This window comes from Balaenoptera borealis (genome assembly GCF_965194805.1).
Source record: "Balaenoptera borealis genome assembly, chromosome: 3".
Lineage (NCBI taxonomy): Eukaryota > Metazoa > Chordata > Mammalia > Artiodactyla > Balaenopteridae > Balaenoptera > Balaenoptera borealis.
This window is the reverse complement of record NC_138866.1, coordinates 176,312,406-176,330,906: the sequence shown is the minus strand read 5'-3', so window position 1 is coordinate 176,330,906 and position 18,501 is coordinate 176,312,406. Positions and strand designations below refer to the sequence as shown.

At 42.8% G+C, this 18,501-nt stretch overlaps 1 protein-coding gene across 3 annotated transcripts in view; it reads right to left on the bottom strand.

The window, feature by feature from the left end:
• Positions 1–18,501, bottom strand: part of MCM10 (minichromosome maintenance 10 replication initiation factor) — a 131,706-nt gene that overhangs the window by 86,111 nt on the left and 27,094 nt on the right. The window contains exons 17-21 of one of the 3 annotated variants that reach the window (XM_082385383.1): positions 17,419–17,532; positions 15,385–15,530; positions 11,394–11,436; positions 11,208–11,307; positions 4,032–6,854 (exon numbers count right to left, since the gene is read on the bottom strand). In XM_082385383.1, the coding sequence (XP_082241509.1) occupies positions 11,224–11,307; positions 11,394–11,436; positions 15,385–15,530; positions 17,419–17,532 (387 nt within the window). In that variant the 3' untranslated portion in view covers positions 4,032–6,854; positions 11,208–11,223. The other 2 variants (XM_082385384.1, XM_082385385.1) reach the window with 2 other exon arrangements.

The window sequence follows — 18,501 nt, the reverse complement described above, 5'->3', positions numbered from 1 at the left end:
AGTAATTTTTTAAAAGACTGGGATAAAATCTTTAAAAACATTTAGTGATCAAGCAACCATGCACATTCCAAACCACCTCATGTAGAGTCAGCACTTTATCTGAAACCAGGCTAGCAGTGAACACCCCACCTACACGATCCACATTTTCCCACTGGCCACCCCCCGCCTTTGGGCCTGTCTTCAACAGACAGGCTCTTCAGGAAGCCCGCTGCTCCCCACAGCTCTCACCACAAGTACTAGGAGCTTCAAGTTAGAAGGCGACAGCAGTGGAAGAAACTGGCATGAAATAAAAACTCTGCAGATGCCTCAATATTTCATTACTGTTTTTTCTTATTAGCTGATGAGACTGAAATTATTTGGGAGGAATGAGTATTCCAAAGTTTCGGAGCGTAAAGCTGAACAGACCAAAAGGGAGTTCTGCTATTTGTCCTCCATCTCTGCAATCGCTGGTCTACACTGGAGAAATCAGTCAGCTTACAGGGAACATAGGTTAGAGATGGTCCTCTCTGAACTACAGGGCAGGAGCTTCACGCACGCATCCCACCTGCTTCCTACCGCACCCCTGAAAAGAGCAGAACAGGGAGCCTTAGCAAACGGGCCGGACAGACCCCCTGGTCCAGGGTCTGTGCTCTCAGGGGTGGGGCTCCTCATGGTACCCGGCCACACACACAGATGAGAAATTCTTGCTACAGGCATGTAGGAACCACAATGCCTCTCCTCAGCTCGGTTACTCAGGGAAGCGAGAGACAGGGTTGTCACGGGGCAGGTGCAAGTTCTGCTGACTGCTAGCTCAGGTCCTGCGTCAGGGCTGACAGCTGCTGGGCCAGCAATCCAAGTGGGCCTGTGCTCTACCCACATGAAACGCCCTCTTGGTTGACCAGGAGCCAGATGCCAAGCCAGAAGATCCAGCCCCTGACCCTTTAGGTTGGTAACCCCAACTGACGAGGGTGTGCATGTGTTTTCACACACCCAGACGTACAACAGAGGAAAGGCAAAGCACTGCTCTCTCACCTCAGCCAGGAAACAAAGGAGCCACAGTCTGGCTCCTGTGGTGACAATCACACACCCAACGCCTTGTGACAGGAGGGCCAGGAACCAGGTGCACGGCAGCCGATGGAGTCCGACTCAAGGCCACATTCTGCAGCCTCCTGGCTCAAAAAGCCTGCTGCTTACACAGGAGGGAACGCTGGGGCCATACAGATGTCAAATACCAAGAATGGTCTGGGTGAGCGGCCGGTTTAAAAGAAAAACAGCCTTTCCTTGTTTGTTCAAGAGCCAGGCTTGGCATGTCAGCTCTAGATAAAGAATTCTGGCAGAAAGAATTCTATTACCTCTTTCTACCCCATCCTTAACAAGGGCCCCATTATACCTCAGGGTTTTAGAATTCCTTCACTCAGAACCAATTGCAGCCATTTCCTGGGTAGGCAGAAGGATGCCAAAGGAAACATGACCGGAATCTGGGTAGCTGAATTTCATAGGAATTAGTAACGGAGGATCTATATTTTCAGAGACAGGCTTTGTCAAAAGGGTGGCCTTTGGGACATTCTTCTAACTAACTCTTCTCTGTTCTTTCCTTACCATCCCCAAGTCCTTTAGGGGTTCCAGGTAAGTGGTTGAAAACAAATTTTGTCAAATGATGAATTGGTGAAAACTCATTATTTTCTTCCACTAATTTTGTATGTTGTCATTTTATTTTCTTCTTCACCTTCTTCTTTTATTTTTTTGAGAGTGTGTGTGCTCCAGGGGAGATTTTGTAACTTATTATCATGTGCCTTTGTTTACTTAGATTTCTGGAAGGAGGTGGTAATTTGCCTGAGAGCCAGAATGATTTAAAAATTTTTTTTAAAAAATGTCATATGCTTTTTAAAAAAACTTAGTTGGGAAAATTCATTTCTAATTCCTTTTCAACCATTACGTTCTAATTCTTTGGCAAGTTTTTCATAATTTAAAAGTTCTCAAGGGATTTGTCCAAAAGCAAATTGGTTAAGTATGGATATTCTAGTTCACAACTGTAACTGGTATACTCTGTGATCTTACAGTGTACTACCACTTTAAAAAAAGTTTTATCGGGCTTCCCTGGTGGCGCAGTGGTTGAGAATCTGCCTGCCAGTGCAGGGTACACGGGTTCGAGCCCTGGTCTGGGAGGATCCCACATGCCACGGAGCAACTAGGCCCGTGAGCCACAACTACTGAGCTTGCGCGTCTGGAGCCTGTGCTCCGCAATAAGAGAGGCTGCAATAGTGAGAGGCCCGCGCACCGCGATGAAGAGTGGCCCCTGCTCGCCGCAACTAGAGAAAGCCCTTGCACAGAAACGAAGACCCAACACAGCCAAAAATAAATAAATTAATTAATTAATTTTAAAAAAAGTTTTGTCCACTTTCCACGTTATTCTGATATTTTTAATTAAAAATATTGTGCATTGGTAATGTATACACATGATTTAAATTTTGCACAGGACAAAAAAGAATTCAATATCGTTTCCCTGTCTCCCAAAGAAAGCCATCATCCCCAAGTCTTGAGCATCCTTCAAGTGACCTGTGCACATCTAAGTATCCAGCTATACTTCTTTTCCATTTTTATTTTATTTTTTTTAATTTTTATTTATTTTTTATTTATTTATTTTTAATAGTAATACTAGTTCTTTTTTTTTAATTAATTTATTTATTTTTGGCTGTGCTGGGTCTTCATTTCTGTGCAAGAGCTTTCTCTAGTTGCGGCGAGCGGGGGCCACTCTTCATTGCGGTGCGTGGGCCTCTCACTATTGCGGCCTCTCTTATTGTGGAGCACAGGCTCCAGACGCACAGGCTCAGTAGTTGTGGCTCATGGGCCCAGTTGCTCCACGGCATGTGGGATCTTCCCAGACCAGGGCTCGAACCCGTGTACCCTGCATTGGCAGGCAGACTCTCAACCACTGCGCCACCAGGGAAGCCTCATTTTTATTTTTAAACTTTAAAATTCATTTTTGACCAGTGATGCCTACTTTACATATTAAACTAATTTTCTACCACTGAAAATCTGTATAGTTAATTTACAGTTAAGCAGTTTTCATAAAGCCTTCTTAAAGAAAAAGCTTCCTATGGGAACGGCGATATTTGAGGGGACATGCCTGAAAAGAACACTGATTTAATACATAAAGCGAAAGTGAAAAATATTTTTCTAGATAATTTCTCATTAATTTAGACCCTGTAATAATGAGTTTCAAATAACACACTAGTGGGCCTGAATGATTTAGTGTGTAGGCTCTCAAATTAAAAACTTTCTAAATAAAATGACAACGTCATTAATATGAGGCAGTGAGGTCTGGGAGCCTTCGAGTATGATTTTATTAGCTCATGTTTGGTTGTTTATCATGTACCCAGCACAGAATTGTAGTAGCAAGGTGCAAGATATTTTGTATTTTGTAAGCGGATTTAGATGATAAAAAACCCAAATATACCATTAGATTGGTCCCTTGAAATCACTGTTGAAAAAAAGAGAAGAGTACATTCCTTTAGTAAGTCAATGAAGACAGCTTTTCTTGTACCTTTAACTCAAAGTGTACAAATGACACACAATTGGACACTACTTTTGTTTTGGCATGATTAATAATTATGTAATAACGTCAGCATCACCACCTGAAAATGTACTTAGCCCAGGACTTGAATCCACTTCCTCCTCTCAAGGTTGAGCCCACTAATGCTCAATTGATAACATCACTCCAGGGAATATAAGAGAAGACAAACAAAAAACCACACCATTATTTAGAGATCTTTTCCAACCTTACTCAAAATACTTTCTTGATACTTAATGGTGAAGGAAAATGCTTTCCTCCTCACACTGGGAACAAGAAAAAAAAGTCATACAAACAGGAAATGAAATGTTAAAACTTCTCAGGCAACAAGATTCCTTAAGAAAATCCTAAGAAATGTATAAAAAAGTTGCTATACTAGTAAGTAAGTTTGGCATGGTCCCAGAACACAAGGCCAATAGACAAATATGCACTGTATCTCTGTATACTAGCATGTATGCAGAATAATAATTGGAAATTAAAATGGAAAAAAATACCATTTATGACACCATCAAAACTATTGAAAAATAAAGACAAAATATATATACGATCTGTACACTGAAACCACTAAACGTTGCTGAGAAAATTAAAGAAGACCCAAATAAATGGAGAGACGTATTCATAGATACAAAGTCTTAATATTAAAGATTAAACACAATCCTAATAAAAATTTCAGCAGGGTTTTTGGGGTAGAAATTGATAAGCTGATTCAAAAATTTACACCGAAACGCAAAGGACCTAGAATTGCCAAAACAAATTTTAAAAAGAACAAAGCCGGAGAACTAATACTACCCGATTCCAAGACTTATTATATAGCTATGGTAATTAAGAGAATGGTACTGGCATAAGGAATGAAATACAGATTAATTTAACAGAACTAAGTCCAGAAGTAGATCCCAAAATGTATGGTCAACTGATTTTTGACAAAGGAGTGAAAATAATCCAATGAGGAAATTATAATCTTTTCACTGAGTGGTGCCGTAACAACTAAATGTCCGTTTGGAAAACAATGACCCACAACCCTTACCTCACAGCTTATACAGAAATTAATCTGAAATGGATCATAGACCTAATAGTAAAAGCTAAAACTATATTAAAAAATTCTATAAGAAAATCTTTGTGATCTTAAGGCAGGTAAAGATTTCTTAGCTAGAATACAAAACACATGAACCATAAAGTGATAAAATGGGCTCCACCAAAATGACAAAAATGCTCTTTGAAAGACACTGTTAAAAGAAATGAAAAGGCAAGCCACAAATTGGGAGAAAATATTCACCATACGTATATCCACAAAAAGCACTTGTATCCAGAACACAGAAAGAATTCTTACAACTCAACCCAGTAAATAAGTGAACAGATAACGTCACCAAAAAAGATATACAAATGGCCAATTGCACAGGAAAAGATGTCATGAGGGAAATGCAAATTAAAACCACAATGAGATACCACCATACACCCACCAGAATGGCTAAAATTGAAAAGACTGACAATACCAAGTATTGGTGAGGATGTGGAGCAAATGAACTCTCATGCATCATTAGTGGGTATGAAAGACCACTTTGGAAAACAGTTTAGCAGTTTCGTATAAAGCTAAACATACTTACCAGGAATCCCACTCCTAGATATTTACCTAAGAGAAACAAAAACATATCCATAGAAAGACTTATACCTGAATATTGCTAATGGCTTTATTCATAACAGCCCCAAACTGGAAACAAGCCAACCCAAATGTCCATCTACAGGTGAATAAATAGTGACATATCCATACAGTTGAAATACTCAACAATAAAAAATGAACTACGGACACAGGCAGTAACATGGATTTATTTCAAAAAGATGCTGCGTGAAGTATAAGAGTACACTCTGTATGATTCCATTTATATGAAACTCTAGGAAAGACGGATCTAAACAGACTGTAAACAGATCAGTGATGGAGGGGACCAGGGCATGTGGCCTGACTGGGAAGTGGCAGAGGCAACTTTTTGGGGTGGTGGGAATGTTCTCTATCTTGCTTGTGGTGGGGGTCATGTGGATGTATAAATTCATCAAAATTTACCAAACTGTACACTTAAGATGTGTGCCTTTTGCTGTGTGAAATTTAGCCCTTAATAAAGTTGACTTAAAAATATACCAATAGAGAAGTCTCTGCTCAAGCAACATTACCACAGACTTGATTGCAATCCTGGTTTCTTCCCATATTTTCAAATCACTTAATTTTCTAATCTGCAAAATGGGGGCACTCCCCATCTGGCCCTGTTTTGGGAAATATTACACAGTTGCTCCTCATTATTTGTAGATTCCATGTTTTTCCAAATTCACCTAATTGCTAAAATTTATAACTCCAAAAGCAATACATGTGGTGTTTTTGTGGTCACTTAAGGACATGCACACGTGCAGACCAACGAGAAATCTAAGTTGTTCTCAGCTGAGGTAGAACAAAGCAACAACTTTTGCTGGTTTCAGCTCTGATGCTGTAAAAAGATGTCCTTTTCATGCCACGTTCATCACATTTTTGTGCTCCTTTGGTGTACTTCTGCTGCTGAAAATGGCCCACAGGCATAGTGCTTAAGTGTTCCTGAGGGCAAGAAGGCTGGGACTCACCCTCTGGAGAAAAAGCATGTGCTGAGATCAGCTTTGTTCCATTAGGAGATACACTGCTGTCGGCTGTGAGTTCCATGTTAATGAATCGACGATACATATTAAATAAGGTGTCTTTAAACAGAAACACACATAATACAAGGCTATGTATTGATCCGGTGAAGAAGACGTGACCAGAGCCTCAAGGGAACCTAAGCCTATATTTCCTCTAGGAGCAGTAATTGGGTATCTGCTAGTTCAGCTGGTGACTTTATGAAACATAATTACTGTGAATAACAAAAATCCACTCTCTATATATTTCTAGTTCTTTCTTCCTTTCTTCGGTGAAATGGCTTTGAGTTTTCACCACCTCAATTACTGATGTCCCGCTTTTCTCCAAAATGCAGGTCAATTTTACTGGATACGTGGTCTGACTGTGCAGGACATGGCAGGCCTCTTCCCCATTTTGATCTGGAGAGTTCAGCTGTGTGGCTACATTCTTGTCTTTCTTTAATTTTCTAAAATCCCACAGCTTTTTCACAAACTGCTGTCGGCTTATGCCAACTGATTTCTTCCACCTTTTGTGCCTCTCTGTTATTTTCTTTAGATATATCACCGTTTCTTCCTTCAATTGGCAAATACAGAATTTCATTTTGGGGGCCAGTCATCCTTCTTTTGAGCGGTGCTGTTTCCAAATCTCTCCTCATGGCCCCTGAGATGTCTGTTTTACCTGTAAGAGCAGAGGCTCTGATGGGCTGCTAGCAGTGACAACTTAGGCAAACAGACTTACTCTCCTGATTTTAAAAAATTAATGTTGTCAGACACATTTAATCTCTTATAAACATCAAGCTTTACTTCTATCATCAACTTTTACACAAGAACCCAATCGTTCAATCACTGCCTGTCAACTTAGCTATATATCAACTTGTAATGTTTTTAAAAGTTGAAAACTGGGAAATTTTTAAAAGTGGAAACTTTAAATGTTTTAAGTTCCCTTTGGGGACAATTCCACACCAATCATTCAGAAGCTTCTTATTTGCTATTCTGGATCATTGTTATCTACATTAGTTCAGTTTTCCTTTTGTTGTTTGGAAAGGGAAAGTATAGTTTAACAAAACTCAAGAGAAAGATGATTTTCTTTAAAAAGCCACTTAATTCCTCTAAATAGAAAAAGGCATAGGGAATTCCCCGGTGGCCTACTGGTTAGGATTCCGGGCTTTCAGTGCCGTGGCCCAGTTTCAATCCCTGGTCGGGGAACTGAGCTCCTACAAGCCCTGTGGCACGGCCAAATAAATAAATAAATAAAATAAACCAAAAAAGAAAGGAAAGGAAAAAGGCACAGAAAAAAAAAAATCTATTGTAAAAATCAGAACATTGTGATCAACCACAAAGGACATGGCCAGTTTTTGTGTACTAACTTAGACCGCCGTGTGCTTACTCTCTTCTGATGGCCCGTGATTATACAATAATCTCTACGTTGCCAAAGACAGCATGAGAAAAAAACACACATTTTGGATTTATATGAAAGCATTTAATACGCATTGATAAAGAAGGTGGTAGGTTTAAAGACAGGCCTCACGATGAATCATATTTTCAATGCAAACAAGTAAGTGCCCCCTCCAGCCCACCCATCCCTTCCCATCCCTGAATATTCTAACAAAACACACACGCACACACACACACACACACACACAAGGCAACCCCAGTGGAAGCCCCCCAACACCTAGAGTAACTGAGAAGTAATTCAATTATATTTTTAATTATTTAAAATGTAAAAATCAAATTTAAAAACAGAGGGCATCTAGGTTCAGCTCACCCATCAACCTCTATAAGAATGTTACTACATGACTCATACACAATATACAAGTGAATCTGGACTCTCACAACACCCTTGGTTCAAACAAGAACAAGTTTCTTACATAGGAAGGGGCTCCTCAAAGAGCAACCTGGCGTTCAGTGTCCAGGCAGCTGCTCAGTTGTGACCTACTTCAGATCCATAGCTCTCTTTTAGGTTTATGGGACAAACACATCTACTCAAAATGAGCCATCAAAAATATCAGAATTTCAAGTGCTTTTGGTTCTTTTTGAAACTTAAACATTTTCTCTGCTAAAAATTAAAGAAAAAAACCACACACACACCTCCTGGAAAGTGAAATACTCCTAAAGATATAGCTATAAGGATGTGACCTTAGGGGGAACACAGGCGTCAGACACAGCACCTTCTATGCACAGAGAGCAGACCTTGATGAAACCTAAGGCGTGTGAAATTTATTTCTGGCTCTCGGAAACCTAAATCAACCATCTCTCACAACCACCTTATGTCCCTACTATAATACCATCTTGGGGGAAACCTAAATTATTCCTAGCTAGAGTTTAAATCCCAATATAATAATCCTACCAATTGACCCAATCTTTAAGTGGCATTCACTTGGGTCAAATGGTATTTGGAAAATCAGGTCGCCCAGGCAGAGGACTCTCCTAAATGGAATTTTCTGGTGGTAACCTGCGTGAGGTTTGACCTATACTTCTATTTTTTTGTCTGTTTGTCTGAACAATTCAGAAAACATTAAGTTCCTTGTATTCACAGTTTGTAAAATCCCTCCACCCACCCAACATTCACTGAGCACCAGTAGGGCAGCACTGTGTTTGGCACCTGGAAATTGAACCACAATAAAATATACAAGCAGGCAGGCGACATGGATAAACAAACCCATTACAACAAGTTCCGTGCCAGAGCAACATTCAAAATACAGCGACGACCTGGAGGAAGGAGCGTCGGCTGCTCCCAAAGACGCTGGGCAGGCGTCACAGAGAAAGCAAGCTCAAGCTGCTTATCTTGTTTTCTTCCTTTTCATCATGACATCTTACAACGTAAGTGACAATAGAGAGATGAGCGCTAGTCTCCATGTACCCGTGACCCAGCTTTAACAGTTAGTAACTCAGCCACTTTTGGTTCACCGAAACCCCTGTTGCTGCCTTCCAGCCCTTTATTTTGCTGTGAAAGCCAATCCTCGACATTTTTATCATTTCACCCATAAATACTGCGCTGCATTTGAGGAACGACCTGGAAAGGATCTTCCATGAGTAACATTCATCTCCCCATCTACTCTTCTGCCGGTCACTCTGCCAGAGTCATATACCCTGATTCCTGACGGTGACCCCAAAGCCTGGGCTGGTTCAGGGCAAAGACCCAAGACATTCTGGGTGCCTCTGAGTTGGCTGAAGGACAAGACGGAGCTGACCCAGTGAAACCCCATCCTGCCTTATCTGGAACGCTGACCGCATTCTTCTGGTCCTTGGTCCTCATAAAATTGCTATTTCTTGAGAAGCATATTGAGCACCTAATGTTTGTACAAAATGGTGGCTACAGTCCACATTCCCACGTGCCCTTAGCAACCTCTGGGGGAACCTCAGACAGTACGGGTCTTGCCCTGTGGGCCAAGATGCCACAGAGTTGCTTCCTGTCGCCACCTTGATCTCCCTTGGGTGGGGAGCCTGGTGCATCTGAACGTCTGGGCTGTCTGTCTCCCACCTCTTCAGAGTTTCCTCTCAACATCCATGCAGTTAGTTCCCTAACCCGGAACGCTACCCTGGCCTCCCTCTCCAGCACAATCTGCCTGTTCCTTTCAGGCCATCCACCACTGTCCACCTCCATCATCACCCTCCCGTTCAGGCCGCCGTTCCCTTCCCTCAAGTGCTGCGATCTGCCAGCGTCGTTCTGCCTTTAGCACCCCTGCCCCCGCCTCATTCTCCACGCAGCAGCTGAGTGGTATCACAGAAACCCCTGCTGAAAACCCTCTCGTGAGTCCCGGCACACACAGGACCAAGACCCATGTCCTCACCACAGCCAAGGAGGCACCGCAAAGTTCAAGGTCTGCCACCGCCTCCTTCTCCAGCCTCACCTGCGACATCGCCTCCCTGACCTGCAACCAAACTCTCCTTTCAGGGCCTGCTTTCTCGGGTCTCTGTGCTCTTACCTGGGAAGCGTAACAGAAGCCGCACCTACTGATGAGCCCTTGCGCATACGCGCCATCTCACAGGAGTTCGCGCCACCAAGACATCATTGCCTTCGTTTTGCAGACGGGGAAAGTGAGGATGGGCACCTCGGCTGAGGTCACAGAACTAGCGAGCGGAAGGGCTGAGACTCGGGCGTAACCACGTGTCCCAGGCTGCCCCTCACCTGCATCATGCAGCGATCCCCGACCTAGAATTCTTAACGTGCATGATAAAGCATGTCTGCAAATCCCAAACTCCAGAGGATCCTCCTTGTGGGGTGTTTCTGTTTTCCAATTGGGCTTCACGGCGTCTCAAATTTTATGTTTGTTTTGGTTAGAGGTTTCACTTTCTTTAAGCCACATTTAAATAAAGCCACATTTTAAAATGATGAGATTTTAGGCATTTCTATTACAGAGCTCCACGATATTGTAACAGCACAGAGACCATATAGATATGAACTGAAATGCCAAGTGGGTTGGTGACTTGATTTCCAAGAACAAAATAGAGGTAAAAGTAGAATCAACAGAAGGAACCCGGCTTTTAATATCAATACAGCAAGACTATATCAAGGGCGACGGTCATAATTTTCTAGATGGCAAAACATTATATTATTTTTAGACTTTGAGTGCTCAAAGACACACTTCAAGATCATTTAGTCCAACCTTCCTCATTTTACATATGAGGAAACTGAAGCCCAGAAGTTAGGCAGGTTACCTGAGCTAAATTCATTCCTTTGTCTCTGGGTGTCCATATAAATACCAAAACCTTATTGTGATTAAGAAGCGACACTGCATTCTCTACAACCCAAGGGAGAGAAGCACAACTCTCTATCTACCTTCCAGTTTGGGGCATAAAAACTGTGCGAATTCTGCCATCAGTACTAAGAACAGGGAAGACAATGATACCTTGAATTTCCACTTAAAGGTCAATGTTAAATTTGATGTTAAACCAACACAACCGAGGAAGGAGGCGAAGTTGTAGGCTTAGCAAGTATTCGTTCTGACTGTGTCAATCAGGAACACGGGCAATTCAGAGCCAATACGCTTGCTTTTCCAGAACCACAAGAAGCAATGTAGGCTGTGGGTACCTGTTTGCAGTCGGGGCTATTTAAGGCTATTCAGGAATTTGGCATGTTCTTCTCCTCTTGGTAACAGGGTTTCTCCTCCTATCTTTGGACCTGTCTTTTCCTAGAAAAATAAAAATAGTTTAATAAGAAATGGGTCAATATTATTTGCATGGGTCACTAAAACCCATCACCTTGCAGATGACATACCTTTAACATTCCGTCCCGTTCCCACTTGAAGAGGCCACAATTACTGAAACAGAAAAGATGGGATTGACTCAGCAGTGAGGTTCCGGGCCCACACACATGAAGATAGCAGTGCTCCCTGCACTTGGGGGCAGATCTTCCCCATTTAAGCAGAAGCGGATCAAGGTGACATTCGTATTCCAGGCTATGCTCTATTGCTACTGAAAATACTCCAGTGATTTGAGAAATGGTCTTCAACTCTGCAATAAGCTAGATACTTCAGAGAAGGAATTTCAGATGGTAGTATAACAGGGCTACACATGCTATAGGTGATGAGTGCGAGCTTGGTTTCTAGTGCTGGTCACTGGGAAGACCCTTGGATTGAGGACGCCAGCCTACAGCTACGTGCAGCCTATGGCTTGCCCCTTTCTCCTGTTCTGGAACTAAAAGGCGGTGATAAGAAAGGATTACTCTTCCTTCTGGTTTGAACAATCCTCCCCCCGCTTTTTCAGTAGTAAGAACAGGGAAGACAGTGATATCTTGATTTTCCACTTAAAGGTCAATGTTAAATTTGGTGTGAAACCAACACAACAGGAAGGAAATCTTTTCATAACCCAAAGATTTTGACTCTCTTCACTCAAAGGGCCTGGAGACTCTCATTCTCCCTTTTTAACATGGTAGGTGAATCCAACCCTGAGGAGGCATTGGGATGCTATGGGGAAAGCTCATTGTCTATAAAGTTTACTCTGGAGAAGAGAGAGAGAAACAGAAAAGAAATATAGTGAAGCCATGGGACTATGTCTCCCAGCAGCTTTGGATCTGAGAGGGTCCGGGCCGTGGGGGCCACCCCACCAGCCTCATCCTTCCTCCCCATCTGGCTTAGACTCCACTCCCACCCTGAGCATCAGCTGCCAGAGGACTTAGCGCCGAGCCTCTCCACCACCTTCCCCAGCTGAACGTCTACTGAGAGACTTTCGTGGCCTACGACCAGATCAGTGATGGTATTACGCACAGCTTACTGTCAGGGGTTGGCAATTATAACACAAGCCTGCCAGTTTTCGTGAGGTTTTGCTGAACACAGCCGAGCCTCCTTGTTTGAGCACCACCTGTGGCTGCCACAAGAGCGGTGAAACAAACCACAGTGCCTGCCTAATATATTTACGATCTGCCTTTTACAGAAACAGTTTGCCCATTTCTGCTCTAGATCAAGAATTGACAAGAGAGAGACCAGAGAAAGCAGATGTTAACAAAAATAACAGTGCCACCTGGAGGCTGAAAGGCGTCGTGTTCTTCCACTTGAGTTGTACTTACTGCTTATCCTCAACGAACACATTTCTCTGATAATTAAATGTTTTACACAAGCTCTTGCTGTTACAATACTTTGGAGAGAAGTCAAATATCAATATACAAATAGCTACTTAGAACAATTCTAACCTAGATTGTAAAAAGATGCACAAACCAGCTCCTGACAAGGTGATGAACGAGCCCCCACCCTCATCCCAAATCAGCTTTGGAGAAACTGGAAATGAGAGTGAAGTTCGGGGTCCAGGAAATAAACAACAACCAAAACGAAATGAGCAAACAAAAAGGTAGTGAGAATATCCTGGTGAAAAGATGATAGTGAGATTGCCTCAAATTCCAAAGAATCAACATCATACAAATTATGTCCTTCAAGAATAATGCAATGAAGTTAGAAATTAATAACAAAAAAGATAAAATCAATCCCATATATATTACTAACTCTTGAGTCAAAAAGGAAATCATCCAAGACATTAAGAAATAATTTTAACTAAGCATCAAACTTTGCAGGTGACTGCTAAAGCAGAACTACTTAGAGAGAAATAGGAGTTTTAAACTGATTTATGAGGGGACTTCCCTGGTGGCGCAGTGGTTAAGAATCTACCTGCCGGGGCTTCCCTGGTGGCGCAGTGGTTGAGAATCTGCCTGCTAATGCAGGGGACACGGGTTCGAGCCCTGGTCTGGGAAGATCCCACATGCCATGGAGCAGCTAGGCCCGTGAGCCACAACTACTGAGCCTGCGCTCCGCAACAAGAGAGGCCGCGATAGTGAAGAGGCCCGCGCACCACGATGAAGAGTGGTCCCCGCTTGCCGCAACTAGAGCAAGCCCTTGCACAGAAACGAAGACCCAACACAGCCAAAAATAAATATAATAAATAAATAAATAAAAGATTACTATTAAAAAAAAGAAATTCTTTAAAAAAAAGAATCCACCTGCCAATGCAGAGGACATGGGTTCGAGCCCTGGTCTGGGAAGATCCCACATGCCGCGGAGCAACTAAGCCTGTGTGCCATAAGTACTGAGCCTGAGCTCTAGAGCCTGCGAGCCACAACTACTGAAGCCCGCACACCTAGAGCCCGTGCTCCGCAACAAGAGAAGCCACTGCAGTGAGAAGCCCGCGCACCTCAACGAAGGGTAGTCCCCACTCGCCACAACTAGAGAAAGCCCACGCGCAGCAACAAAGACCCAACGTGGCCATAAATAAATAAATAAATAAATAAAACGCTGTTGGAAAAATGGTGCCAATAGACTTGCTCAACTCAGGGTTGCCACAAACCTTCAATTTATATTTAAAAAAAAATTGATTTATGAGGCAACAAGAAAGGTTACAAACTAATAAGTTGAGTTTAAGCTTTTAACTGAAGAATGTACACAAAACGGTACAAAGCAAACCCAAAGAAACAAGAAGTACATAAAGATAAGGGTGGAAATCAGGAAAACAGAAAGAAAATCAATAAATGTTAAGAAAACTAAAAGACGGTTTTCTGAAAAGGTTAACAGAACGAAGAGACTTCTATCAAGGTTGACTTTGAAAAAGAGAAGAAAAAAAACAACAGAACAAAATATAGTAAATGCCTATTAATAAAATATAGCAAGTAACAGACTGAAAAAAGTACATTAGGGACAACTAAATGTTAATAAATTTGAAAATCTAAATGAAATGGATTCCTAGAAAAATATAAAAAGCTGAAATTGGTAGAAAAGAGACCATGAAATTGAAATGGTAATCAAAGCCACCCCTTTCCTCCAAGAACAGGGCCTAAATAATTTTATAGCTGAGATTTACTAAACTTTCAAGAAATAATTGCTAGTTGATATGTTATTTCAGGAAGCTGCCCAATTCGTTTTATAAGGCTCACATAATCTTGGTTCGAAAACGAGATAGGTCTACATAAGAAAAGGAAAAAAAAGGTCTAATTCACTTATGAATAGATATAAAAATCACATATAAAATATTAGCTAACTGATTATAACAGTGTGCTGAAATAAAAAAATCATCAAGATAAGTCATGTTTATCCAAGGAATAAAAAAGGAAAGTTCAACTTCAGAAAAACTTAACAATGTAATGTAGCACATTGATAAATCAAAGGAAAATAAGAAAAGATATCTAACAACACTCATAGTGAGTGAGGAAGGGGACAGAGAAATACATAAATTAGAAGAGCACTGAACGCACCAAGGACAATGTTCTACAAACTGCACCCCGAACTGCACAGGTATTACTCAGGCTGTTCTACATGAATCATGCCCCCTGAGTAGTCAAACACAGCAGCTCTGCCTCTGTATCCGAAATTCCCCCCACAAAGTAAAAGCAAAAAGTCCCTTAAAACACACATACTCACATATTATAAAAATTTAAACAAATAACTCTTTACAGCAGAGAAAAAAAATTCCCTATCAGAGCCCCCCACAAACACACATATTTCACCAACCCACCACACACAGGCTCCATTTATTCATTCAACAAACACTTCTGATAACCTACTATGCACCGGGCACTATATTTAGTATTGGGGATACAGCTGTGAAAGGGGCAGGGTGCCTTCCCTCCAGGAGCATTCGGGGATACCCAGGAGCCGTAAGGTGGCACAGAGCAAGGGTGACCCTCCCGGCGTCAAGGACTGTCCACAGTTCCAAGGGAACAGCATCACATGGGAACTGGAAAAAGGTTCAGGAAGCCTGGATGAGACGAAGAACCCCAGCAATTCTCATACCTGCAGTGCTTTTGGGGGAGCCTGTCGAGGGAGACACTTCTGTTTCCACAGGGACACTTGAAAAACCTCTTCACACTGTCGTGCCAGTGGTAGTTGTGCTGCTCGCTGACGCAGGTCTCCAGAGGCTTGAAGTGGGTGTAAGCGCACTGCACAGAACCAGCAGAAAGAAGGCACATGTCCGGTCAAGAGCTCCGAAGGAGAAATGAGCCAGCTGCCACAAGGGCAGCCTGTCCCGAGAGCTTCTGTTCTTTCGTCGCCACCAGGCAGGGGCCGGTGGAGCTATTATCTTCTGGCTGCAGTGATCATGTGATTTCTTGACTTTCCCCCTACTGATACCACTTTTTCTCATGTTTGCCCCAATTTCAGGTGTAAAATACACAGTAACCTTCTGTGACATCAAGGCAATGGCTAGGGCGAAGGAAGAAAAGGACTGGCAATCTCCAAGTAGCTCTGACTGGTCTGCCCTGTCTTCACTGTAGTCCCTGACTGTAAGGCAACAGATGACGACCACGGGGCCTACTCAGGAAGGATGTTGAGCCGCTCTTCCCTTCTCTCTTACGAGGCCACTGGGAAGGGTTATAAGCTTATTACCACTCCTCTTTCATACACAGCAAAACCAAGACAGATATTAAGTAATTTACTTTTAATTTTGATCCTTCAAAGGACTGAAAAGAACAAGAAATGATGGGTGAAAGCTGAAACAGAGCCAGACAGTGCAATGTAATCACACGGAGTCTAGATAAATAACTTTTGGCCTTGGCAGCCTCAAAGAGGGCAGAGTGGTATGCCAATTGTGGCAGGCAAAATAATCCCCTCAAGATGTGCACACCCTATTCCCTGGAACTTACGAGCATGTTATGTTACATGGCAAAGGGGAATTCAGGTTACAGATGGAATTACAGTTGCTAATCAGTTGATTTGTGACGAGAGGACCCCACCTCCCATTGCTGGTTTCGATGATGGAGGAAGGGGCCATGATCCAAGGGATGCAGGTGAGCTCCAGAAGCCGGGAAAGGCAAGGACATGGATTGTCCCCTAGAGCCTCCAGAAAGGAACGCACCCTACTGACACCTGGATTTTACCCCAGTGAGACCCACTTCTGACCTACAAAACTGTGAGATAATAAATTTGTGTTGTTCTAAGCCACCCAGTTGGTGGTCATTTGTTACAGCAGCAACAGGAAATGAATACACCAGCTCTGTCCTAATACAGCCATGCTGTCAGAGGAAAAGCTGTCCTATGAAGTAAAAGCTTTACTGATTCTCCACAGTCTGAACTTTCTCAAGGAAGCTCCACCTTTTTGCCCACCCCCTAAATGTAAAGGAGAATCTAAGGTTTTAAAAAGAATAAAGATAGAGAAAATTGCACTGGGTAAGTTAAACCTCTTTCTCCTCTTACATGTGCTCACGAAGCGGATTAGCCATGCAGGCATATTTCAAAGAAATGGTAATGGAAGGAGTAGTGTTCAGCAATAACTTTTTTTTTTTTTGGCCATTTTTGATTAATGTTGAGGAGTAGAGGATTTTCAATTTTCTAATCGACTCAGGGTAAATATTCTGCAAACAGAGACAATAATACAATTCACACTCTGCCCTGAGATTCAATCTAGTAGGTTAGGCCCTGAGCAGAAGGGAACAACAGTAGTTGATCATGACATCTGATGCCAAATCAAGTTGTTCAACCAAGGCCCCAGGGACTTAGGAACTATGGACTGAGGGCATGCTAAAACTTGAGGAGGAGAGATAAGAATACTCGGTCCAGTGGTCAAAGGGGAAGAGGCTCTTCCACAGAACCAGGAGCTGTGGCCAAATGAGGAACATCTCAATACAAAGGCTCTACCATCAGAGTTCAGTGGATGGGTCATGGGAAGCCCGGTGCTGGGCTATCGGACGCCATTTGGTTTGCAGCCTAATTAAATGACCCGGGCAGGACTCTGGTCATAAGACGTGGGCCCACACCCCACAGACTCTCCACATCCTGCTGAGCCACAGCAACCCCAGACAGGTCGTGGGGAGAACTGTCTCCCGCACTCACCGTCCTGCACGTCACGACTCGACATTTCACTTCCCGGGTGTTTCTCATCTTTTCTTCTATTTGTTCTTTTTTCACCAGGGGCTCAAAATAGTGTTCCTGCAGCTCAGCCTCGGCCTGGAATGACAAGACACCCAGAAGACCTTGTACCAAATCTGATATAGACTCAGGCAGCTGCTTAATAATAATCAAATCTGAACCGAATAGACAAGCTAACTGTATGAGGACATGGATCAATGAACCGCAACCCAAAAGACAGTAAGTAGAAACAAGCCCTTAATGGGCAAAAAGAGGGTATGAAAGCATTTGGTGATGTGCAAGACACTAAATACAAATTTAAACTACTGATGTGATTAACAGCATCATCAGGTCAAGTGCGCCCCAGAAGGGAACTGTTTGCACTGTTCCAATATAGATTCAGCTCTGGGAGGTGCTGGATGCTTCCCCAGTGATGACGCCCATTCTATTCGATACTACCCTCCAGACCAAGCACTTGGCAGGAGCAATCCCTGCTTGTCTGGAACACAGGTAGCAGGTGTGAGGGCAGAGAGATATTCAGGGCAGGATGCGGTCACAGCTCGAGTCAGTGCAGCTGCACCAGGCAAAAGGCAAAAGGTCTTTGGTGGTCACAAGAACCAAGGAACTCAGCTCTACAGCCTTTTGGGGTCTGCTTGAGCACCTCTCCTGACTGAGTTCAAGTCCAGTAGAAAGTTATATCATTGTCTCGTTAGTCCTTTGTTAATCAAAAGAAAGGCAGATCATTTGGCACATTGGCCCTAAGTGGGGGACATTTTGAAAATCTGTGGGAGTACTTCTTTTGTTATCCCAGTGACCATAACCTTTGCCACTGGCGGGGACCACGGCCGCTACACCTTCTGCAGTGCATGGAACAGTCCCCACACATCAAGGACTGTCCTCAATGTCCTACAGGGCATCCATGTGGATGAAACACCCGATTATAACCCTCAAACCTAACAGCTTTATGTACAACACCACAACACTTGTGCATGGTTGTCACATACACTGACTGTTCCAAAAGTCCTGTGGATATGGAGAGACAACTGTGCTTTGATGTCTTCAAAAGTT